At 39.6% G+C, this 25,351-nt stretch overlaps 3 protein-coding genes across 10 annotated transcripts in view; 1 reads left to right on the top strand and 2 right to left on the bottom strand.

Moving 5' to 3' along the window:
• Positions 1 to 12,712, top strand: part of LOC139947467 (phosphatidylinositol-binding clathrin assembly protein LAP-like) — a 56,455-nt gene extending 43,743 nt beyond the window's left edge. For 6 of the 8 annotated variants that reach the window (XM_071945384.1, XM_071945386.1, XM_071945389.1 and 3 more), the window contains 6 exons: positions 774 to 842; positions 2,947 to 3,121; positions 6,937 to 7,054; positions 8,105 to 8,137; positions 10,272 to 10,415; positions 10,833 to 12,712. In XM_071945384.1, the coding sequence (XP_071801485.1) occupies positions 774 to 842; positions 2,947 to 3,121; positions 6,937 to 7,054; positions 8,105 to 8,137; positions 10,272 to 10,415; positions 10,833 to 10,844 (551 nt within the window). In that variant the 3' untranslated portion in view covers positions 10,845 to 12,712. The remainder of the gene's footprint in view (positions 1 to 773; positions 843 to 2,946; positions 3,122 to 6,936; positions 7,055 to 8,104; positions 8,138 to 10,271; positions 10,416 to 10,832) is intronic. The other 2 variants (XM_071945390.1, XM_071945385.1) reach the window with 2 other exon arrangements.
• Positions 12,713 to 12,861: 149 nt separating this feature from the next.
• On the bottom strand, positions 12,862 to 21,312 carry LOC139947469 (uncharacterized). Its single transcript, XM_071945391.1, has 3 exons — positions 20,958 to 21,312; positions 19,972 to 20,199; positions 12,862 to 19,646 (listed from the first exon to the last, which is right to left on the bottom strand). The coding sequence occupies exons 1-3, from the start codon at positions 21,139 to 21,141 to the stop codon at positions 18,532 to 18,534; spliced, it is 1,527 nt and encodes a 508-aa protein (XP_071801492.1). The 5' UTR covers positions 21,142 to 21,312; the 3' UTR covers positions 12,862 to 18,531.
• A 1,446-nt stretch (positions 21,313 to 22,758) lies between these two features.
• Positions 22,759 to 23,745, bottom strand: LOC139947398 (nociceptin receptor-like). The gene has a single exon (XM_071945301.1). The coding sequence runs from the start codon at positions 23,743 to 23,745 to the stop codon at positions 22,759 to 22,761; it is 987 nt and encodes a 328-aa protein (XP_071801402.1).
• Positions 23,746 to 25,351: the final 1,606 nt, after the last annotated feature.

Below are 25,351 nucleotides of genomic sequence, written 5' to 3'. Positions count from 1 at the left end.
AATATGCACTGGTCATAGACTGCAGGCACTCAGTGTTTCATTGGAAAGTGGTCGTGTGCCAAAACCAAATTGCAGGATTGGATTGGATTGGCAGACTATGTTCACAAGATCGAAGCATTTTAGCAGTAGTTCATTTTGTCTTGTAAATGAAATTCTGGTTTTTCCAAATATTTTTTTCAAAATCCACTTGATTGAAGAGTGCTGTTTTTCGCACTCCTTGGATAAGGGTAAGGAGTGCACAGGAGAGCAGTTGCACTTTGCTCTCATTCAAGACGGTGTTTTGATTATTCATGTACATTGTGTAGAACAGGTATTGGGCAAGTATGTAGAAACCACATTCCCCTAGAGTAGAGTAGCATTTCTTTCATTCAAGTGCTTTTTGATTTGGTTTGTGTAGGATAGACTTTATGCACTGACCTCATCCAGCCGCCATCAAACCAATGATCGAAACACGCAGATTTGTATTCGCAGCACACACGATTAGCCAATAGACTTTTTCGCAAATACCCATTGCTTAAGCGCTAACTGTTGAATGAGGTGCATGCTGGTCTAGCTAGTTGATCGCTAGCTAGACCAGCATGCAACTCATTCCAGGCATAACGAGTGGTAACTAAGTATTTGCGATTAGTTCAATGAACCACCGCCGTTTCACCTCTAAGCGAGGGCGTCTTACTCAAATGATGTCATTTGCATAAGGTCTATAGTTAGTTTCTCTGTTTGCCAGCCCACCACCTTTCATCTCCTTTCACTCCCATCACATATTCTTCATGCAGGGATCACCAACAACAACGACATCGGGGCAAACTTTGACAAAGTCTTTACGGGAAATTCCCAACAGAATGGTAAGTGACGGGGACAAGTCGGATTAGAAAACGGGTCAACCTCGGCGGAGGCGGTTTCAAGCAGTGTGCTGTCTGAAAAACTGAGTAGGGCATAATTTCACGGCACTGGGAGTTCCAATCATCTTTATCGAACACGGAACAGCTTTTTACCAGTGAAATCACCATGATGCTTAATATTCATGGCTCGTTTGTGCCTTAGACTGCTCCTTGTTTTTGAAGAGGATTTTTTTTTGTCTCTTTACCATGCTGATAGGCCTAGAAACCACAATAAAAAAAGCGGCCAAGTAAACAATATTGCTTAACAAATTGTTTCACTAAAGCAATAAATAGAAGGAAACCAGTCACAATTTAACAAAGAACAGACATTACATTGAGTTTTAACTGGCGACCCCTCTGTGCTAAGCAATTTTTTAAATTTTTGAATCCATGTCATTACAGCATTTGAACAATATTTGACTTAACATCACACTCAGTTACATAACATCGACTTACAGTTGGTAAAGGTTTTTACAGAAACACTCCAGCAAAATGTTATCCAACATTGTCAAGTTCCAATGTAGTCGACGCAGATAAGCAGGCACTTGATTGAGGTTTCCTTACCCATAGGTAACCTGGGCCCAATTTCATAGTGCTGCTTAACGGTAAGCAAATTTGCGTGCTTACTGTAGCAGAAAAATGTGCTTAAGCCTTAGCGTTTTTCACAGGTTAGCAGAAAAATTGGGCGGCCATATTGCGTGTTTATCATGGATTTGCATTGTGACGTCATTTATTTTCAGGCAGTAAGCACCGGAAGGTAAGCATGCCTTTTCGTTTGCTTACAATTAGCAGCGCTATGAAATAGAAATCGCACAGTAAGCAAAAAAACGGCCACTAAGCAGCGCTATGAAATTGGGCCCAGTTTAACAACTTAAACATTAGGGCTCAAAAAGTTGTTCTTTTCTCACTGTAACTCTGAATGCTGTATCTGCATGTTGAATGTACAGTGTGTATAGTGCATCTTAGCTTTTGATGTTTCCCGTCATACATGTATGTCATTTGTGTATAGGTTTCCTATTGACAAAACATTGCTGAGGCCATGACAATGTGTGTAAAATCGGTTCAAGCTTGGCCCTCTTCATTTTCAGAACAATTTGGCTAATAGCGCACAATGCTTGAGTTTTTGACAGTTTGAATTCAAGTCTTCTTGTCAATGAGAAGTTGCCATCACCCGACATCACATGATCAATCTTGCCTGCCCCATCTTTGCAGTTGAGAACCCCTGTGTATTGCTATGCAGTGCGCATTACGCGATGCGATCGCAGTTTGACGCCCACCATGTACATGTACATACGATATTGATTCACGAATTACCTGACTGTAGCCTCGTATGACGCCAGCGCAAGGGGGTCAATAGAACATTAATCCTTCTACTAATTTGTCTACATGTTTGTACTGTGTGGGTGCATTCATCACATATTGCTGGCTGGTATAGTTCATCTATCCTTCAAAACCACAGACAAAATTGAATGGTAAGGTAGTAGGAGGATTGAGAAGGCTCTGGTGAAGACATATCCTACGCTTTTATCGCAGATGAAAAAAGGTTCCACAACGTACAATGTAGGTTATACCAGGGGCTATACCAGTGGTTATACCCCGAATATCTCAAAGCACATTGTAACTACTTATCCCCATACACAGACAGGAACCAGACTATTTCCTCATTCAGTCTTCTTTCAATTGTTTAAACTCATTGGTGTGGAAGGAACATTTCAATAACTTGAAGCAAAAACATTGTATCTAAACGGGCTCCATAAAAAATCAGGATAGTTTACGGCTGAACGCTTGTCTCATTTACAAGTACAACCTTGGAGCAAGTTAGGGTGGCGACTAGATTGACTAGACATACATAACTAGAAAACATAGAGCACAGGTAGATGTATACTGTATTGAACCATGCACTGGAGCATGGTCAATATGGTAAACTCAAGAGCTACGTCACAGTTTCTGGTCAAAAGTCAAGTTCGCCTAGTCACTCACCCAAGCTTGCTCATGACTGCACTGGGAAGGTCTGAAATCCATTTATAGCCGAGCTAAACTGAAACACCTATCTCTATGATTCTCGTAGCGAACACACAAGAGTTATTCGGCGACATCCTCCAGCCGATGAACTCCACGGGTCAACCCCAGAGGGTCCCAGAGAATCCAGTCACCACCAACGAGACCGGGGACCTGGACACCACGTTGAGTAAGTTGGCCACCAACATCAGTCTGGACATCAGGGGATCCATGTCACCCAAGAAGTAAGTAGATAATCTCAAGATATCTATTAAATTATTGCGGTGCCCGCTGCTAAAATTTATGATTCAAACTGCCTCTAGCTACCAGGCAATCTAAATGGTCTAGTTGGTATTCATGACACTGCTGGAATTGCAAAAGGCGTGGGTGCGAATCCCACCCGAGTAATATGCCTATGTTTTGTTCACAGAGCTCGAGAAAGTACCGAGTACACAATGCTAATACACATCGGTGTATATGGGTTATTTTCTTTATCCTCGATGCAAATTTCCATCTATTAAATATGCAGATAGTCATGGAAACCGCTGGAAAGAACATGTAGCATTGTGTAGTACGGGTCCTTTTAACAAGTGGGATCCAGGTGGTTTGTCGGAGCCAATGGTATCTTCACTTTGATTCTGTTAACACTGATTTTTGTGTCTTCCCTAAAATGAAGAAAACAAAGAGAGGTCCTCGATTTAACTGAAGAGTTTTTGCTATAAAAGCAAATATTTGACTTGTTACATCTCTTAACCGTGACTGCGAAGGTGTTTCAACACTACACACAGTGTGGACTGAGAACCAGAGAGGTCCACATAATATTATGGACTTGCACACATCCACACAGTGTTTGTTTTGTTAACAATGTTGATGAATAATTTTGTTAAGGAAAGTCTACAGAGTGACTAACACGGAGCTGTGCTTTCCTTTTTTTGCTTGGCAAAATCTATTTATCTATTCCTAAATTTGCAATATTTTTTTCTTTTGCCAGGCTACTGCACGGGGGCTTTTAATAATTGAATGATCTGATATTTTAAAATGGCTGTTGCTAAAATTTCATTTCATGCAGCATTTTTCTTAAAACTGTAATATTGCTTCCATCCTGTCACTCTTTTGTTTTCACTCGTCATGCTCACTCTCTGCTTCTCACTTTAACGCAAGGGCTGCTCCTATGAGCATGGAGTTTGAGCTCCACGGCTCACAACGCCTCAAGTAGGTATTCTATGTCTTACCCCACCATTTGTAACTGTTCGACACAAGGTCAATGGGGAGCTTTTGAGGCCAAAACCAGAGCAGCAAAGGCTTTGACTGTCCTCTACATGTATGTTCTTCAGGCCTGCCTAACCCCCGGTGTTTCTGGTTCACATAGCACTTATCCTTGTTTTCAGGTTTCCTCAGGCTTGTGAGCTACTTATACATTGTTTAAAGGCAGTGGACACTATTGGTAATTACTCCAAATAATTATTAGCATAAAACCTTTCTTGGTGACGAGTAATGGGGAGAGGTTGGTGGTATAAACCATTGTGAGAAACGGCTCCCTCTGAAGTGCCATAGTTTTTGAGAAAGAAGTAATTTTCCAGATTTAGAACTTGAGGTCTTAAAATCAACCATCTAAAGGCACACAACGTCGTGTGATAAGGTTGTTTTTTCTTTCATTATTATCTCCCAAGTTCGATGACCGAATGAGCTCAAATTTTCACAGGTTTGTTATTTTATGCATATGTTGAGATACACCAACTTTGAAGGCTAGTCTTTGACAATTTCCAATAGTGTCCACTGCCTTTAAGTTACGTACATGTCTTTACATGTACATTGTATGAGGCATCCTTGGTTTCATTACCAGAAATATATTAACAATAAAATCTGTGTAACTGAAATACAGTACATGACTGTATGACTTTCAAAGATCATATATGTCTTAAAGAAAGGCTGGCAGAATGTGAAGTGGGCTCACAATTCACCAGTTATACTTTCGTGCATGTTATGACTCTTGACATTCATAGAACCCTGTATACAAGTTGAAACCTGCATGTTTAGTACAATATGAATGAGAAACTAAGAGCAAGTTTGAGTGCGCACATTTAGTCCACCAGTGGTCGACCACAGACTAGCAACGCACATGCGCAGTGACGTACTCACCCGAACGACTCGTTTGGTAGTCTAGTCAACCTTCCACCTTTTCGCTAAAGTGTCACTGGTTACCTTCTGCGCTTAACACATGTTAGAATGGAACGTGCTGTTGGGACCAGTGAAGAAACCATGGGCTCGAGGCTGGTTCCAAATGGTCGACCACAGTAGTCAACCAATGGTCGACCAGCCTGGGTTCGAGTCAAAATGGTCAACCTTTCGTTAACCATTGTGCACACTCGAACTTGCTCTATGCTGACACTCGTTCACAGAGAAGGTAAACCTACGACCCCATGCACACATACTTCATCATAAACAAAGTCATTGCTTTATCAAGTATCCTTAGAATATTGTGTCTTCAAAACTGCCAATAAATTGAGCATGAAATAAATTGCATGAAGTCTCTTTTTATGTTTCCTCCCACAATTACTAGGAAAACTTGAAGTACACAGTATGTTTTGTGTGTTTAGAAGGGGATAATTTGATTGTATGAATACACAATTATGGTCGAGAGAGATACAGATGTACATGTATGCTCTGTTTTACGTTTTACTCTCAATTGTGTTTCATTGTATAAACAATTAAGTTATCCCAATGTCTTAACCAATTCTCAACTGAATGGTTTCCAATTAAACCTTGTAGTACTTTGTGGGGAAGGGTTCGGTGCGAGTGATACTGGCCAACTACTACATGTATCTGTTGCTGCCGAAAAGTAGAAGTAGTTGATTTCGCTTTTATTTTTGAAAACTATCTTAGTCTTCTTTTTTGAAACCAGAAATATAAAATAGTAATAAACAATTATAACCCAAAGGTGTAAAAATGAACATGGAATAGAACCTGGGGTTTTGATTCCTGGGGAATCGGCCCGATAGTGTGAAAAGGACCTACGAGTCATTGTACTTGAACGTCTGTAACTCTAACATTTATGTTTTGTGTCTTGTTCATAGTCAGTGATGAAACCACTTTACCACTTTGTGTTGAAGTTGTACCACTGCAAGGACTTAGAGATTGTGTTGTACATGTACATGTATGTCTTGTTAGGAAAGTATAGTACAGTAGTACTTATCATGTACATGTTCTAAAAAATGTTTACAGATGATTTTATCTTAACAACAACTCTTCACCCTAACTCTCTATAGAGTAAATCACTTGCCCCTCCCCCTTTCACATCTAAAGCTGTAAACACTACAGAGAAATATTGTGAATTGCCTCATATTTAATACACAGAACACAGGGATCAGAAAGTAGGTATTCCGAATGAATTCATGTGATTTGATATGTTTAAATCTTATTGTAGACCAAACTTGTAAGGCATCATAGTAAGGCCATGAGAATGAAAATGATAGATTTGCGTCCACCGCCCGCATGCTCTGAAAGCTACCGCCGAAAAATTTCATTATTTTCACAAAATTTCATTATTTTCACAAAAAAGGACTCTGCATCACAAATGTTCAAGTTCAAATCATCGAACAAGGGTAAAAGGTTATATTTACACATTATACTAGCTAGGGTACAAGGCAGACATTCCGCCGCGATCATTTGCAGTAAAAAACGCATCTGCTGTCGTTCATCTGTTGAGCGCAATCAACAAATTTGCGCAAACAGAACTGCTCAATTTTTAATTTGCGCTATGCAGAATAGGCAAATTTGTGTATCGAGCTCCAGTCAAATTGCGCATCTTCGTGTGCAAAATAATGAATAATGAAAAATGAAAAAAAGCCTCACGTCATTTCAAAAATGCCCGGACGCAAATCTAAAACTTTCATTCTCATGGCCTAAATAACATTCATAAGTAAGAATACAAATTCGTTTGTTTGGATTGTGATTTTGTGAGAGATATGAAGGGACATTTACAGTAAATACGTGTATTGTTGAATCCTGCATACATACATGAACTCATGAATATTCATGACCTTTGTCTTTGCTCTTCTAGGTCAGATCATCAGTGGAATAAGCAATCGTCAAACATGGCCGGAAGCAGAACGGGTGGTGCAGCATGGCAACCTGTACAGATGGCATCCACAACATGGCCGCAGCAACAACCATACATGGTAAATAAATATTCCCCCTCCCCCCCTCCCCCACCCCCCCCCCCCCCCCTCGTAAAACCATCTGGTGTATCTGAACAGCAGAGGATGGGTTCGAGTCCTGGTTGATGCACTTGTGTCCTTGAGCAAGATAGTTTACCATAATTGCTTTGTCTTTCTGATTGAGCATTTAGCATAGGTCCCCTGTTCTCGGACTGTTAGTAAATGTAAAAACCCAGGGGTCGATTTCTCAAAGAGTTAGGACTAGTCTTATCTCGAGTTAGGACCGGTTACTTGTCCTAACTTAGGACTATCCATGCAATTTGTATATCTCCTAGGACTAGTCCTAAGGTAGGACTAGTCCTAACTCTTTGTGAAATCGACCCCTGAGCACTTATCTTGGAAGGATGTATGGGTTCACTCATGTGTTTCTGGTTCACGTAGCAAGCAGTCTTATTTACAGGTTTCCTCGAGTTTGCGAGTTACAGTGATTAAGTTCACTTTGAAGGCATCCCTGGTTTCATACCAGAAATATATAGTAATAAGAACAATATAATGATTCCTAACTTAAAGGGAGGGTACACGTTTGTTAGTCTCAATTGGTCATCGAAGTTGCGAGAAAATGATGAAAGAAAAAACACCCTTGTTGGACAAATTTGTGTGCTTTCAAATAAGAATAAAAGACTTCTAGCTATAGAAGTCTTTTATTATTTTAGTGAGAAATTACCTCTTTCTCAAAAACTACGTTACTTCAGAGGGAGTCGTTTCCCAAAATGTTTTATACTATCAACAGCTCTCCAATGCTCGTTACCAAGTCAGTTTTTAAGTTAATATTTGTTTTGAGTAATTACCAAACATGTACCTTCCCTTTAAGTAAAGTCCCACATTATGCCATAATTCATCAACTGTAATCTGATAATTACCCCCGATAAATTAAGCTCTAACCTACATCATTCTAACCCATCATGTCATTTACACACTACTAACGATGCACCTAGTGAATACAACACACCCACATATTGCCCAATCCACTCTCTTTAAACTCTCTCCACACGCACACTTTTAACCAATCAGGAGCCTGCAGGCCAAGCGCAGATTCCGCAAATGGTGAGTTCACATTGGTGTTAAAGCCTGCCCTCTACTGTCTCCCATCATTTCAAGTGGCTATTGCTGACAATGCTGTGATCTCTGGGCCTAAATTCATAGAGCTGCTTAGGCAGAAAATGCTGCTAAGGCCGTATCCAAATTGGCGGCTACGGCTAAGGCTACGGCCAAATTGCCGCATCGTCATGCATTGAAGTATAGGATGCCCTTAGCAACACTCCTGGCAATGGTCGTAGCCGCAGCCGTAGCCACCAATGCGGACACGGCCTTAGCTTAGAAATAATGAGCAGGATACCAGTCAAAAATTGAACATGTGGCGTGGTATTTTGGTTGGTGACCTTATTCTGGTTAGTTTATTTTTGTGCTTGAGCAGCTCTATGAAATTGGGCTCTGGTGTTGATTGGGCCACTGTTCATAACCACCTTCTTAGGAGAGACATAATGGAATGTCTGATTAAATTTAAGTTAGTCGTCTGGCTGGCTGCAAAACCTTTGTTGGTGCTTTGAAGTTGTTCCGAGTGTTAAAAAACATTCATAGTGGAGGCGTGCTAAGAAAAATGTCAGGCATGAAGTGGTTAGGCAGAGCTTTGTGCGAAGTAGACTTAAGGTTTTTGTGCTTATTTGACTTTTGTGCTTAAGAACCCAATGTGTTTGCTTTTTAATTGGGTGACTTGCCAAGTTTTAAATGCTTCTTTCACCAGCGCAGTTGGATTGATAAAAATCTATTGCAAAGATGTGTTCATGTACATATGGACCTGTTGTCACATTCAAACACAGCTCTTGGCTTATGAAATCATTGTTAAGATTCTTTCTGTCTGCCTTTCCTAACGGGCAGCCGATTTCACAAAACTTTCTACTTGTGCAAAAAAGTCTACTTGTGCAAAAAAGTCTACTTGTGCAAGATTTCTTGTGTTAGTGATGCACCACTAACTTGCTCAATAATTGTTGCTCAAGGGGACCTACGCAGTTGCTTAACGTTTTGTGAAATTTGGCGGCTGTGTCTTCGTATTTGTTTACTGTGTGATCCTGCTTCAGCTCCCTGGCTTGTAGCGCTAGTAATTTCATCCCAAGTTAAGTGGAGAGAACAAGTAAATGAGTTGCCCGGTAGCTACACAATGTAGAGGCAGTTCGAATCCTATGTTTTGGCAGCGGGTACCACAACGATAATATAAGAGATGTTAAATTTGCATCGGGGATAAAGAATATTAATTTTGGTTTTTACCCATACACCGATGTGTGTTAGCACTGTACTCTGTACATGAGAAGTAAATGAGATGTATTTTTTGCCTTAGACTTAGTGTATGATACTGTGTTACATGTATTACATGTACCACCACACACAGATTCTTGGCATTGGTTAATAGTGAAACACATGTCAAAATGTCGCCCGTTTTTCTGCAATTTATTTACTGCCACGGCGCATTGATGCTCCAAAATTTATTGGAAGGCCACAATGGATGAGATCATGAACTTCATTTATTTGCAAGGGAGTTTCAAATGATAAAAAGATAATAACTAGATCTTGTAGGCTTTTCATAATAGCGTATCAATGCGCTTTACATAAAGTGCCCTTGTAATTGGGTCAATAACATTCCTGTAATCTTTCTCAGCTCCCTGGGGAGTAACCAGGCTCGGCTGCCGTGGCGCTCCAAACGCTTTTTTTTATATACACAATATCAACTCTACCCTTGCAGGTACCCATTCATACAGCAGTTCTGGTCAACTTTATCTGGATAAATTAACCTAGTGTAGGAGGGTTGTAGAATAAATGCAAGTCTAACACATGATTTAGCAAATGTTTTCTTTACTAAGGCCTTGCAATAGACCGGTCCATTAAGCTCCGCCCCATTGCGTATTGACCAATCACAACGCAACGAAGGTCCGACAGTAAGGTCCGACATGTGTGCGCGTATGCTTGGCGCGCGCGGCAGAGTTGTGCAGAAAGGCATTGGAGAGCCCCACATGTTCTTGCTCACACGTGGCCTACTATTGGCTTTACTTGAACTAAGGTGTTTTATAAGATAGCTAACAACAGCCTGCCTCAAGTCTCATAGCTGACACTGTTGCTGAGCATTAGCTGCAAAATTGCTGGGACTTGGTCTGAATGGTAAACTTTATTTTATTAAACGTTTTTGTAGGGTATGGGACCTAGGCCGGTAGGCGCTCAGCCAGGGATGGTAGGCATGTACCCACAGGGTGCACCCGGACAGCACGCGGGTGCTGGGTACCCACAGCAGCAACCAAGAATGGCGCAACAACAGCAACAACCAAATGATCCATTCGTAAGTACTTAATTATGCGAACCTCTTTGTACAATCAAGGACCTGCAGTATTAAGGAATTCCTTCTTTAGTCTGATTTGCCAAGTTTTGTTTCGACCTTCAGAACAATAAGACAAACTATGATTAAACAGGCTAAAAACTTACTGTAGTATAAAGGCCTATAGTACAATGTAAGTTCTTTTGTGTACGAGCAGGCCCTAATCCTACATCCCTGTTGAGCTCGTGTATTGTTTACTAGTAGGCACTCTCTCCAGCTTCAAAATTTTAAGGAAAAAAAATTGTTCAGTTAGGATTTAATAAAGTACAGTCTTTGGCAAGTACTTTTTCTACAAGTACTAGCCGCTACAATTGTCCGTTAATATTATTATGTTCGTCATTACTTGTTCTAAAAATCTGGTTTTGATTTTTATGTTTGCAGGGAAATCTTTGAGAGCGGTAGCTCTCCGAGGCACACATTGAGGGTTGATAATTTTTATCCTAAAACACTAACGGGGGGTCTGGACCCAGAAAAGCAACCAACCACAGCAACATCTTCCACATGAACACCGACCAATCAGAGACGTCCTGGAAGTGGCAGAGCTTTTGTTATGCTAATGAGGACATTTCAATATTCATTAAGTGTATTTCATATATAAATATATATATATTATAGGAATTCTATATGATGTAAATAAGTATGACTGAACCATCCGATTAAGCATTCACGCTTTATAAAACAAGTATGTAGACAGGTCGTAGTGTCCACTCTCCAGGAGAAGTGTGTCTTGTTGGTCAGAGTATCTCTGTTTATCTATCCTTGTGGTGAACTTGAAACAAAAAACCTGTCCCAATACTGAAGGAGTAATTGATTGTTGCCTGTAAACCGCCAGTCCATGAACCGCCAATCCAGAATTCACTCTCCAGGAGAAGTGTGTCTTGTTGGTCAGAGTATCTCTGTTTATCTATCCTTGTGGTGAACTTGAAACAAAAAGCCTGTCCAAATACTGAAGGAGTAATTGATTGTTGCCCGTAAGTTGCCAGTCCGTTCCTCCCTAAGCATTATAGGGGGGGTAGTGTGGACTGTCTTGTAAGTGGATTGTCTCGCCACAGTGAGGGTGTGGTAGCATGGCGTACATATATATTCCTTTAGACTGTGTTCTGTAAGAGATGCACAGTCAGTTTAGAGAGGAATGTCGACTTTTGGGAATAATGTGGTCTTGTTGGAAAATGTCCGTAAAGCAAACAGGAAAAGTTTCAGACCGTTCTTTAGGTCTGCCTGGTGGAAAAAATAGCCATTGCTTTCTTCAGATATGAAGAATGCTTTCTTCAGATATGAAGAAACACTGCTCTTTGGTTTGCTTCTCAAGTGCTGAGGATACTGCTCCCAGAAGCTCCTTGACACCTATAACTCCAGGGGCCAATTTCATAGAGCTGCTTAAGCAAACAATTTGCTTAAGCACGAAAATAGCTCGCTTATTTTACACATGTTACTGGCCAAAATTCCATGCCATATACATTGCTTATGACTAGTATTTAGCTGTTGTTTATTTAGCATAACAATTGAGAGGTATCTTGGCCGGTATTCTTATTTTACTAAGCATTGAGTTTTTGGCTTAAGCAAAATTTTGTGCTTAAGCAGCTCTATGAAACTGGGCCCAGGGGTATCCAAAATGGGAAATGCCACCATTTCCACATACATGTACCTCCTTACCTAGCTATAAAGCTTTTCCTCTGTTAGCAATTACCAATGGTACATGTGCATGTACCTCTCGCCCAAAAAGCACTGCACCTCATCAAAAAGATATGCGAAGAAAAAACTTAAAATAGGGACTTACTTTTAACAGTAATTAGATTGTAACATCCATGGGAAAGTGTGCTATTTCCATTGGATGTGCACTTCACCAGATAGACTCATAATGCTTGGGCAAGGCATATACCACCATACATGTAGAGTGCATTGACTTTGTAAGAGACTTGAATCTTTGCCTCGACTGTAGAGTTTGCAAAGCCTCTTTCTGCTTTGGCATAACCCAAGGTTAGAGGGGAGGAGTGAGTATATATTTGCAACTAAAACGCATACATGTAGACTGAATCCTGAAAACGGCGCAATCAATAGTCGAGTCTTAGTGTGATAGATGGCATTGGCATGTTTAAAATGCGTTTTATATACTGCAATTTATTTTTGTCAGAATTTCAGTATTCACTTTCTGGTCAGTTGCAAATGTTTAGTATGTTCTACAGCATTATGTCATTCTGCCCTGCCAGTGAAATTGTGTATATCATAATAGTTAAAAAGACAACGATTTTTGGTTTGTTTGGGTCATCTACAAAAACTTGCCACCCGCCAGCACCCCAGCAATGGCCTAGGGGTGTGCATCAGGGGGTGAATCTTCAACGACACAGAGCTGTGTTTGAGGCAAACAACCTCTGTCAAAACATTGACACAGTTCAAGCATTTCTGTTCTGCCGTTAAAAAGAGTCAGGGACCCAAGGTTTTGAAGGGGGTGGGGGACTGTGAGGGTTCATGAGGGACAAAACCGTACAATCGCCGAGGATTTTATTTTTTAGAATGTTTCCTGCTTTCAGGTTTATCATTAGACCGCTTTTAGTCTTACATGGTCTTGAAAGAAGTAAAGCAGTCACCAAAGAGAGAAAGAAATAGTCCACATTGTGTCTGAACCTGTAGTGTTGTATTTCTGATGATGCATGTTGTCTGTAAACCTGCTGAACTGTAACATCTGGGATAAGGGGGAGGGGACCCAGACCCTCGAGCCTTTTTCCATGATTTTTGCACACACGTTAAATCTCATCCCTAGTAAAAGTGGGTGCTAAAGCTGGGCTTCTCCCTACTTTTATCCTCCTAAGGAGGGAAGAGAATAAAAAAAAGGCTGGGAAACATTTTGACAGACCTTTCTCCAAAAATTGTTGACCTTGTGATCAGTATGCAAAACTAGAAAACCCATGCAGTGACCCCCTCCCCCCCCCCCCCCCATTGTATCACATACATTATTACATGTGTCAATGTACCAGGACGATATTGTTAAGTGAAAGTTTGTGAGTAAATGTGTTTAGTTCAGTAATCAAAAACAACAAAATTTGAAAAATAACTGAGTAGGAGAGAGTTGGGGAAAAGCCAATAATGGCAGTTTATTATTTTAAGTGACTCTCGGGTAGAGAAGCTTTTAAAAAGTTGACATCCTGATTTTCACCGATCATTTTGAAATAATGCTTTATATTTGTTTTTTTTGCTTTGAAATGAGAGAGAGGTGATTTCATTGTTAGTAGTGAATGTGTACAAATTAAATGAATAAATCTATCTGGTCAATGGTACCCTGACTGTCTGTTGAATATCACAATGGGTAAACTACTGTTTTTTGAGCGGTGGTTTTTATTTTGAGGCACCAGTCTCATTTTGGGTTTTTTTTTCCCGTATCTGAATCGGCAGTTACAGCTAAGCATGTGTTGCTAAGGACATTCTTATCACCAACACATGATTACCGTCAATTCAGACACGGCCTATAGAGATGTGTATTAGGAGTATAGAGAAAAACAAGATGGCGTCTTTGTGATAAAAGGGTCTATTGTGTTGTTGATTATTTTTATATTGGTAAGTGGGAGTCAGTACAGGGCCCAATTTCATAAAGCATAATAACTTGCTGAGCACAGAAAAACCTGGGGTCGATTCCACAAAGAGTTGGGACTAGTCCTAACTTGGGACTAGTCCTATGAGATATACAAATTGCATGGATAGTCCTAAGTTAGGACGAGTAACTGGTCCTAACTCGAGATAAGACTAGTCCTAACTCTTTGTGAAATCGACCCCTGGCTCAACAAAACTGGTTACCAGCCAAATTTTGCATTGTTGCAACCAGTGCCCTTCTAATCCTTCTCTTAGGAAAGAAATTTGCTAAGCAAAGTATTTATCTGCTTAACAGCTTTATGAAATTGGGCCCTAGTTTATTTTCTAATTTTGACAAACAAGATGTATATTATGATCTTTGCCTACATCTCAGAGAGGTCAAGTCAAGAGAAAACCCCCCTTTGTAAATGGAAGGTTTGTGAGTAAATATTTCCTATATGATATTGTGGTACAAAAGTGTAACTTTATAATGATAAAAAAAGAAAGAAACAAATGAAAATAATCATATTATTTTAAATTTGTTACCATAGTAATATTACTGCATTCTGTTTGATTTGAGTCGCCAAATTGCTCTTAAAAGGGACATTTGGGAGAAAGCAAATAAGTAATAAATGTAACTTTATCTAATTTTTCTTTTTTTAAATAAACAAACAAAAGCGCATTCCTGAGATGCATTTAAACTGCCAATTATTAAGTTAAAATATAAGTTACCAAAATGTTTTTATTTGTGAGTTCGCCCGATGAAAAACAAACTGGTTTACTTATAATTTTTAGTTTTTTTGTATGAGAATAATTATTGTGATCACTCCTTACCTTAAAATAAAATAATCAATGAATGAAAAGTTTTAATTTGACCCGGGATCTTAAAGGCACTGGACACTATTGGTAATTACTTAAAAAATAATTGTTAGCATAAAACTTATTTGGCTATGAGCAATGGAGAGCTGTTGATTGTACAAAACGTTGTGAGAATTGGCTCCCTCTGAAGTATCGTAGTTTTTGTGAAAGAGGTAATTTTTCATTGATTTTATGACCTTACAATTAGATTTTGAGGTCCCAAAATCAAGCATCTGAAAGCACACAACTTTGTGTGACAACGGCGTTTTTTCTTCCATTGTTATCTCACATTCTTCGACTACGAGTTCAAATTTTCACAGGTTTGTTATTTTGTGCATATGTTGAGGTACACCAAGTGAGAATTACCAAAGGTGTCCAGTGTCTTTAACCCTAAGAAAACCTTCTTCTGATGAAAACAAATAAATGTCAAATGATTTTAATACACCGATGGTGATTGACAAACAGTGCTTTCACGTATGTCTAAAGTAAACTCTAGGCTGAACCTGCAACTAATTATAGTGTTTGCAGTTGGCCCTAGGTATGAAGACTTAGAAAACAGTTAAGCACCCCCCCCAAACATCTCATTTGTAGAACTATATTATATAGTCATGATTAAATGTATCTAATACGTTTGATAAATATGTATCTGATATCTGATAGAGTCAAATTTTTACAACCAGCGGTACATTGTATATTATGGTATACATGAACATGTATATGCATCTTAACCATAGAGCTATATATGAGAGCTAGAGGGCGCACTGGTGATGCTTCTTGCACAAATGCGATGGGACTGCAAGGAGACATGCGCGCGCCATTCTGTAAGCGCGTTGAATATGAAACACACGTTTGGGTTTGTGTTTATTGAATGCTACGCCATGCTGTTTTGTCAACTTTACAAGATTGCCGCACAAACATGCGCTAAGCGATGCCTGTTTTGTCAACTTAGAAAATAGCCGCCTGTGAGCATGCCGAGTCGTGTATATAGGCCAGTGCGCCCTCTAGTTCTTATATATAACTCTATGATCTAAACATGTATTTCATTCAGTACGCCATTTCCATCCATACCAAGTCCAAAACCAGTTTGTGAGTATGTTTTCTTATATAGTTAAGCAATGTCTCTCATAAATAGTACCAAACGGTCAAGGTATGTTCAGTGTAATGTCCACTAGAAGAAGTGATACTTGAATTTCATGAAAGTAGAATCTCCCAAACATTTGCTCTTAGAATGATGATACTTGAGTGTCTAGGCTGCTTGGTGATATTTCTTATACTTGTACGTTACGTGTATTGTGAAATAATTTTTGTAAACCCTATCCATTAGTCATTATAAACAAACCGCAGACTTTCCTTCATATTATATTGTATGCATAGTTGACCCACATTCATTCCTTAAAGACATTGGACACTATTGGTAATTGTCAATGACTTGCCTTCACAGTTGGTGTATCTCAACATAATGCATAAAAGAACAAATCTGTGAAAATTTGAGCTCAATTGGTCGTCGGAGTTGCGAGATAACTATGAAAGAAAAAAACACCCTTCTCACACAAAGTTGTGTGCTTTCAGATGCTTGATTTCGAGACCTCAAATATGTGGAAAATTACTTCTTTCTCGGAAACTACGTCACTTCAGAAGGAGCCGTTTCTTACAATGTTTTATACTATCAACAGCTCCCCATTATTCTTTACCAAATGAGGTTTTATGCTGATAATTCTTTTGAGTAATTACCAATAGTGTCCACTGCCTTTAAGGAGGCATTGAGATTGACATGTTGAATGGTACAATTTATGCCCAATTTAACTAACCGATTCAATCTTTCAATTGCTTGTGGGGCTGTTGTATGGTATAATAGCATTATAATGCTGCTTTATCGGCAAAATTACAGAAAGATACAATAGAAGTCACCTCTGAAATTTTAAATAGAATACAGTGGCTGTATGCTGAAAAAACAGCAACAAACTGTCACGGTATTTTCATCATGAACACTGAATCCATCCATGTTTAGCGGATACCAACTGCATTTCTGGTCGGATTGAGGGCAGCATTCATATGGCATTCATATATGAATAGACCTTTTCGCAAATACTCGTGCAAAAACCAATTGTTGAATGAGGTGCATGCTGGTCTAGCTAGGGTTCAAACTTGAGCACTAGCTCCACCAGCAGGCACATCATTCAAAGCCTACAGCATGCATAAAGATGATTTGCAATAAGGTCTACGAAAACTTCAAAAAGTCGCTTACGGGCAATCTTTGAAGATTAAGAATTTTCGTCATAATACTTTATTGATTTTTAAATTAACGGGGACACTTCTGACAAAATTATTTGCAGGATGCTTGCTACTATTTACCATAGCAGGCTTTTGGATAAAACTTTCACACTTTCTTTTAGGCGTCATTACCAAAGTTTGACCATACCTTTAACATTGTATAGTTTAACCCCCCCCCCATAAAAAAAGGTTTTACGTAAGAGTTGCCTGATCTATTGAAGGAAGCACTTAGAAGCGAAAATAATGAAATGATTTGACTTCCTATTGTTCATTTGTTTTTGTTCAACACAGATTTATTATATTATGTATAAAATGCAATATATTGCTGTCAGTTTGTACAAACAACAAAAATTTAAAATTGAAAAGAGCAAGGTAATAAATAATATCATGTCATTGTTTTGTTTCAGTAATTAAATATTTCGATATGTCTAACGATACTGGATGTTGTTATACGGTTCATTATTAATGCAGTCAGCGCCAAAACTACTAGGGTTTTATTTTTAGGGGGGCACAAGTGATCTTCTTAAGGTGCCTGTTATTTTTGTGATCAGTCGGTATACCAAGTTTGAATTCTGAGACCCAAAGGTGATGCGGCACAATCTGCAGCCAGAAACACTGCAGCAAAGTACCACTTCTCTTCACGAGAAGGATAGCACAACTATGGTGTCTTGCTCAAGGACACCATTGTCATGACCAGGACTCGAACCCACTCCACTAACACCACAACCTGAGTCTAGTGTATACCAGACCTATCTGCCACAACTTTATTTTTCTATACTTCCTTGGGATCTATCAACCTACACAGACTGACTTAGCAAACGAGAACTTAGGAAATAATTATTAGCTAAAAAATCAAGTTGTTTTTCTTCTCATATTATTGATTAGATAAGGTGATTCAAAGAACTTTTCTGGGGATAGTTTGCATGTCCAAGTATTTTCATCTTTGAATATTGTAGATTGGAAAAACAACCTAGCAGCTAGTATTCCACCCCTGGAATAACCTCTTACATGTCGACACTTGAAGACAAAGAGCAGAGACCTGTCATAATAATCCTAACAATTGATTTTTAAATCCAAACTATCTTAAATATTAAATTCTTTAATGGAGCCCTAGAACTCCGTAATGAGAGTCACCCATAATTTCTTTGGTACAAAAGCTGACCCAATTCACCCAAACACCAACATCACAATCTTGGTGCCCCATTTTTGGAATCAATGCCCCATATATAAAGAACAGAGCGCTTTGTAGGTGAAACAGCAGTCAAGCTTACCTCAATGTTTACACGCAAATGCGTTGCAGACAGTAGCGCATAATGGCATTGGTGTCAATAGGTTGCATGATGTTATGGCATCAAGGTACAAAAAAACACAGTGATTGCAAAAAATATTTCTATCGATTCTTCTCCCTTATACACACTCGCACTATTCCGGACTGCCCAGGGACTTCAACCCTTACTGCCTCATGCACTGGTGACAGATTAATAAGTCCAGCTATCACCATAACATAGTCATCAAGTAAACTAATTTCTGATACAGGAATATATTTCTGTAGAATTTGGAAGCTCTTCAATTTGCCTAATAATTTCTCAACATGGACGCGCGCTTGGCAAAGTTTTCTTGTTTGTTCCACAAGACCCTCAGAAAATTTTGTCTTTCCTGTTGTCGAGTACAGAGGGATCTTAAGAGTGGCACCTCGGATGGCGAGTTCACATCGGATGGGAAAGTTTCTTTCAGCTAAAATTTCATCACCGCACTGGACAAGATTGAAAAAACAAGACTTCGTAGCTATGTCCTTCTCAGACATACTGCCACCATAGCCACTGGAGAGAAAGCTGACGGCTCCAGATGGCGTCATGGCAATGAGGTACTTAATAGTGTTATTTGTTCTGCAGGTAGACCAAGTCTGTTGCCGAGTTGATATGTCAAATGGCCTGTCTATAAGTATTTCCGGAAAGTCAATGATACAACGGGCAGTCGGAAAATCTTTCCAGTAGGCTGATGGGATATGCTGACGCACCGTTACCACATCAGGCCAGATGATCAGCTCCTTCATGACTGTGGCTAGATGGGGAATCCACTGAGTTACTATCTTTGTCACAATCCCACTGCTGACACCGAAACGGTAAGCTAGATCGTTGTTCAGTAGGCCCAACTTCAACTTCATCAGGACAATCAACAGATGGTCCTCCATGCCCAGCTGGGAATCAATGTAAGTAACCTTTTCTCTCATGTTGTCGAGCATCCACATGAAAATGGCTGCTGTATACACTCCTGTGAAAAACTCAAGCATCTCAGGGTCACTTTTGAGAGAGTCAAATCTGAAATTGCTTTGGTCTGTTTTCTCTTTCAACCCGGAGTCTGAGGCTTGTGGCTGTTGCACCCTGGGGTCTTCTGGCTGCTGCACATCATTAAGAAACGACTGGTTCTCATCATACAGTATTTCATTCTCTTCCTTAGGAATTGAATGCGCAGTCTTGGCTTTCAGGGGTTCCGGAGTCTTCATCCCTGTAAAGTAAAGAAAAATCTTTTTACAAAACACTGAATCCATCCTGAAAATAAACATCCACTAAAAATGGTAAAAATGTATCCATGTGTTGTAGTGCAGTGGGCGGTGCAAGGTGCAAGCATATTTCACAGGTTAGCAGAAAAATTGGGCGGCCATATTGTGTGTTCATCATGGATTTGCATTGTGACGTCATTTATTTATGTGCGGTAAGCACCGGAAGATTAACATGCCTAAAGGTACAACTAAAGGTACAAAAAAAATCTTAGGTTTATACAAATTCAGCTTTCAAAGGAAACAAATTTATTAATAACTTATAGCAGTTACTTTGATCTGGGATGGCTTGGTTTTCAAAGCGGCTTGCAAAAGTGAAGAGTATTTCTGCAGCACTTGTTGTAACCTTGCTGCAGCCTTCTGCAGCAGTCACAGGACGGGATTTCTTGATCTTGGCTAAGCTCTGCTCCTGTCGTAGAGTCATGGAAAAGGCTGCCGCTCTTCTCTTGGGAAATATTGTGGGTACGTAGTCAGGGTTGTCCTCCCAGGGCGAAGGTCTCCCTATACAGGTGCAAAAAAAACAATTTAAATGTTTTCCAATTAAAATGTGTGATACATGTAAGAGTGATTTTATACCAGACCGCCAACAAAATCACTTCATTTCCAATCTTTACACAAATTAAACATAAAACTAAGAAGATCTTAATACTACATGTACTTCACTGACTGTCATGTCTGTAGTGATTGATAGCGATACACAGACATGACACTGAGTAAACTGAGAGACAAAACAAGAATTAAGTAAAAAATATTACCTTGTACATATTTATGACATACTGTCATTTTAATTGTGCCCGAGTATGCTACAATTAATTATTAACAATCACAGACCAGATAGACTCTTTTGACAACAAAAATTGGGAAATCAGATGCATGATTCTGCACTCTCATACCATACATGTATGAGAGCAAAAAAATGCACAAAATACAATACCCTGTACTAGACCCGGTAACTGGGGCGCTGTACTCCTTTTTTCGAAATTTTGGCACGACCGAGAATGTCAAAATTTCGGAAAAAGGAGTACAGCGCCCCAGTTACTCATCTGGGTCTACTGGTGGAAAGGATACACCATGTCAAATTAAATGTATCACATACTACTATTAGTTTTTATTACTAGCTACATTGTGCATCAGAATTGTTGATGAGTGCATTCATAATTCACAGTCGAACTGTGTCGTCTGTTGCTACACAACAAAGTCGACGTTATTTTTGTACCAATCATCACAACAACAAAACTGTCTTCAAATCTCTCCCTTACCTGAAACGAAGTGTGCCCCACATATCCTGGTTCCCACCTTGGGATTCCAGTCGGGTTTTCGGTTGATCTTTGACAGCCAGAGACCCCGTCGAGGGGGCTTTCTCGGTACCCGAAAAAATCCAAGAGGTGACTCACCGCGATGGGCTCTGTTCGTGCAGCCGACAACGCAACAACTACTCGGCATGGCTAGTGACAAAAATCTACATTGAATGGAAGAACACAGCAAACTTGCAAAATACTATCTGACACAAGAGTTAACGATTTATTTGGGAAATTAACACTTTTTTACAGTACATTTTCCAAGTATTACTACCACAGACGAGTACGCGTGTACAAACTGATGGGCACACCTTGCCAACCATGGTGGGCAAGTAAAGTATGGAGAGCCATTATTGGCATAAATTAACAGAACCGTAGCGATTGAAAAATAACGACAACAATACGGAGAAGATCATAATATTTTGAGCTTAGATTATTTACAGATAAAGTTTTAATTAAAGTACAACGTATGGAAAGACCAGTTATAAAGCTAATTGCACCTGAAGTTGAATAATAAGTTTAAACAGTTTTGGTTTCGTATTGCCGCCCATACAATAGTAAACTTTACAACCTTGTTTTCAATTTTCAGGTTATAGCCCTCAATAGACAATGCGGGGTCGAACATTCCATTGAACTGACTTTGGATTTGTGTCTTCGAAGTGGAGCATTGAAACTTGTAGAAAGTGAACAAAATTGAACAATATTGGTAATGTTTATCTTTATTTCAGAAAGAGAGAGAAACTGTCCTTAAATTCCGTCTAAAGCATAAATTATTATTATCATAAAACAAACAAACAAACAAACAAACAAACAAACAAACAAACAAACAAAAACAAAGATGTATAGCGCCCTCTTTTGTAAGTATGACTGAGTTAAATTAATATTTCGGTTGATTTCATGCAGTTTGCTTGCCTGATGCTAGTATAGTGTTACCGTGACCAAGCACAATTTGCATTACTTATTTCTTATTAAAATATAGCTAGATAATCAATGTTGTTAGAAAGTAGGCCTAACATAGAGAAAGGTTTAATGCGCAAAATGTCAAGAGGTTGAAGGATTTTTTTTTTTACAATAGGCTGTTGCTGATTGGCCTGTACTTCGAATACGTCACACCCCGTCCCGTCCCAGTATAACGTTGACTCAATGGTAATGTTTTCGTTGCCACAACCTTACTGTAGGTTGTTGTTGTGACAACGTAAAGTGTCGACCCCCATAACGGTTGCCGCAGTAATAAAATTGTAGACAACAAACTAGCAACGTTCTGGTACAAATAATTATTTTACATGAAATATTTTTCGTTGCCTTCCGTAATACTGGTACTGTACATTTTAAATTATTTATGTTTAACTTTATATTTTGCACAACCTTAGCTATTTTGTTGGCGTACCACATACAGTTGTGTAATACTTAAAACTACAGTTCAGTCAGGCTAACTAAATATTACACATTATTTTGTTTTGTCGTTACCTCCTGGCTCCATTAAAGGCCGGAAAAAATTGCTAAAGCGGGTCTCTTTATTCAAAACGCAAATCCATTATTTTTCAGTGTAAACAATGCTATCACTGTTGGACATGTTTAGTATTTCTTATGCAATTTGCCTTTGATGTTACTTCTGTAACTAAGGTATATTATTATAGCTGAATAAGGATTTAACCATTGAAAACTAATCACGTGGGAAAAACACCATCGCTTGAATGATTAAATTAGACAATGTATCTTTACACTATAACTGTTCACGAATCTTTGGTCCACTAATAACGGTTCAAGTTGGAGCCACGTGGGCTCTTTGTCGATAACAGCAGCAAGGAAAAACACGCTCCCGTACACCGCGCTGAAACTCTTTATACTTGAAGGCATACACGAAGGGGTTCACCACCGAGTTCAAGCCAGCCAGTGTCTGCTGAAGTGCCCGCAAAACTACCTCCACGTCTGGTGACAGACGTACAAAGTTGACGATACAGAAGAGGATATGAACGGGGAACCAAATGCAGACGTAGAGGACCGAGACTGTAAGGAGAACTTTGACGACCCTTCTTCCCGCCATAAAGAGCTCTTCGGCGTGAGCGAGGTTGTTTTCCCGCCGTTGGCTAACGGCGCTCGCTCTCAGGCTGATGAGAATTCGGATGTAACACCAAAATAACACCACGACCGGCAACATGAGACTCATGAAGCCGGCTACGAGAAGGGCTGTGATCCCATTATGTGACACGGCGTTGTTGTGGCATTTCATTTCTAATGAGTTGTATGAGTTGAACACGAAGAGTGGGGTTTGAACGAGTGCTGCCATAAACCAAGTCAGGGCGACCATGACTGCGACCTTGGAGTGCGTGTAAAAACTTGGATACCGTAGAGGCCGCACGATGGCTACAAATCGTTCCACGGTCACGACGAGCATACTGTATATAGACAGGTCGGATGTGAACCACAACACAGCCCGACCCTTGTAAACTTTACAAATGATCTCGTTTCTGAGGACACTCCCTCCCTCGGGGAAAATTTCTACGAGGTGTTTGTACTGAAAGATGAGTAGAGACATACAGACGAGAACGTCGGCCATGGCCATGTGTGCGATGAAGACGTTTGTGACGTTGTGCATGAATCTCGCCCGAGCTATCGTCACACAGACGAGAATGTTTCCCAGGAGACCGACGGTGCCGAGAATCATTTGTGTTATGAACGCCACATCTTCTACTCTGTAACCAAACTGGTTGAACTCGGTATAGTTTGTATCCAATGGGACAATCTTCATGGTGAATATTTATGATCGTCCAATCTGCATAAGACAAAAAAATAATTTAAGAAACACTAAAAAGATATTTAATGACCAGTAGGCCCTACTTACCCCCCCCCCCAAAAAAAAAAATAAAAAAAAAAATTGTAGATTACTTTAAACAGCAACAATTCGATTTTTTAATTATCGCACCAGAAACTTACCTGACAAACTCACTTGAATGTAGTCCTACAAGTGCGGGTTAAGCAAGAGTGATTTAGAGTGTTGTTGTTGTATACATGCGCCCCATGTGCAGAGAGTGAGGAGTATTTATGAGTCAACCCTTGCAGAAGACGTAGGCCTATAGGCCTACGTGTGGATTGATCATTAACGAAAAAAGACATCTTTAAGCGAGGAGCACACCAAAGGGAAGTCACGAGGTGTTTGTACATCTATACGCAAGTCCTGACCTGCATGATGCGTTTTTAATAACTTATAAGAATTCCCTTTTATAGTTATATTATTAAATGTACCTCACACAGCGTTGTTCAAGGCCCTTATTGATTAAAGAGTTACTCTTTTAGTATTCCAAAGCCAACGTCTTCTCAATATTCATTAGAAAGGGCAATTACTCAGAAAATGTACACGTCTAATAAAGGAGGACAGACTCAATCACACAGGCTGAGAAGGTATAGTAACAGCTTGTAATGCAAAGGAACAAAACAATCATTTTAGATTAAAAAGAGGACCTGTCAGAAACATCCTGCACTTACCGCGATGTGTTTACTTTATAAAAAAAAAGATATATATTGATTTGGTAAAAAGAGGATTTTTTTTTCAAGACAACGAAGCGTTCTTGCAACTTTCCCCTGACTGCGGCTTTATGTAAGGGTGTGTGTATAGTCCGTGTATCATTTGAAAATGAATTCTGGTAATGTGTGACATTCCCAAATCAAGCAAACGCTTACCGGGGATTGCCACCATTTTCACACTTACTCTGTTCGTTTCCTACTATAAGTATCATTAGTGTATTTTGTTGTAATGTAAATCATCATTATTTTTGTATAATACTTGTAATGTTTTTGTGAATGGAAATACAAAATGTTGTTGAATTGAGACGACTGCATGGAGGCACAGCTCCGGGGAAAAACATTATTATCGTTGGAGATTGCACTGTACAACTTTTGTGTAGGAAGGGGATCAAGCAACTCTCAAAACTTGTTCAGCTGTTTGTCTTCGGAATGATACAATACACAATGCAAACCTTTTCCATTTTGACCACGGCATCTTAGTTCATGACATGACTCAGTTGACTATGACAAATTTTCCTCAGTTTGATTTGTATGCGAAAGGCTTATTAAGCAACAACACTTTGGATAGACTTGCAATCTCTTATAAAACGTTACTGCATTGCGCATGGATGCAGTGACCGAGTAGTTTTGTGCATGTACTAAAGTTATGTTGGTTTACAGCTATGTGGTTTGAATCATAGCCTTGTCCTTCGCCACACGCGTGTCCTTGAGCAATCACAAGTGCTTCCCTCCACCCAGGAGTACAAACGCGCGCGGGTACCGTCGACGCCGTGGAGTGTCCTGGGATGTACTGGCATCCTGTCCCGGGAAAATGTAAGAGAAGACACCCATAA

Source organism: Asterias amurensis, chromosome 14 (genome assembly GCF_032118995.1).
Source record: "Asterias amurensis chromosome 14, ASM3211899v1".
Lineage (NCBI taxonomy): Eukaryota > Metazoa > Echinodermata > Asteroidea > Forcipulatida > Asteriidae > Asterias > Asterias amurensis.
The sequence above is the reverse complement of the archived record's forward strand: the minus strand, read 5'-3'. Positions and strand labels throughout refer to the sequence as shown.

Excerpts from the sequence above, each read along its gene's own strand:
- LOC139947469 (XM_071945391.1), bottom strand. The coding sequence starts at position 21,141 with ATGCCGAGTAGTTGTTGCGTTGTCGGCTGCACGAACAGAGCCCATCGC. Across the intron at positions 20,200-20,957 it reads TGGGGCACACTTCGTTTCAG|GGAGACCTTCGCCCTGGGAG; the intron begins GTAAGGGAGAGA and ends GCACCTGTATAG. Across the intron at positions 19,647-19,971 it reads CCAAGCCATCCCAGATCAAA|GGATGAAGACTCCGGAACCC; the intron begins GTAACTGCTATA and ends TTTACTTTACAG.
- LOC139947398 (XM_071945301.1), bottom strand. The coding sequence starts at position 23,745 with ATGAAGATTGTCCCATTGGATACAAACTATACCGAGTTCAACCAGTTT.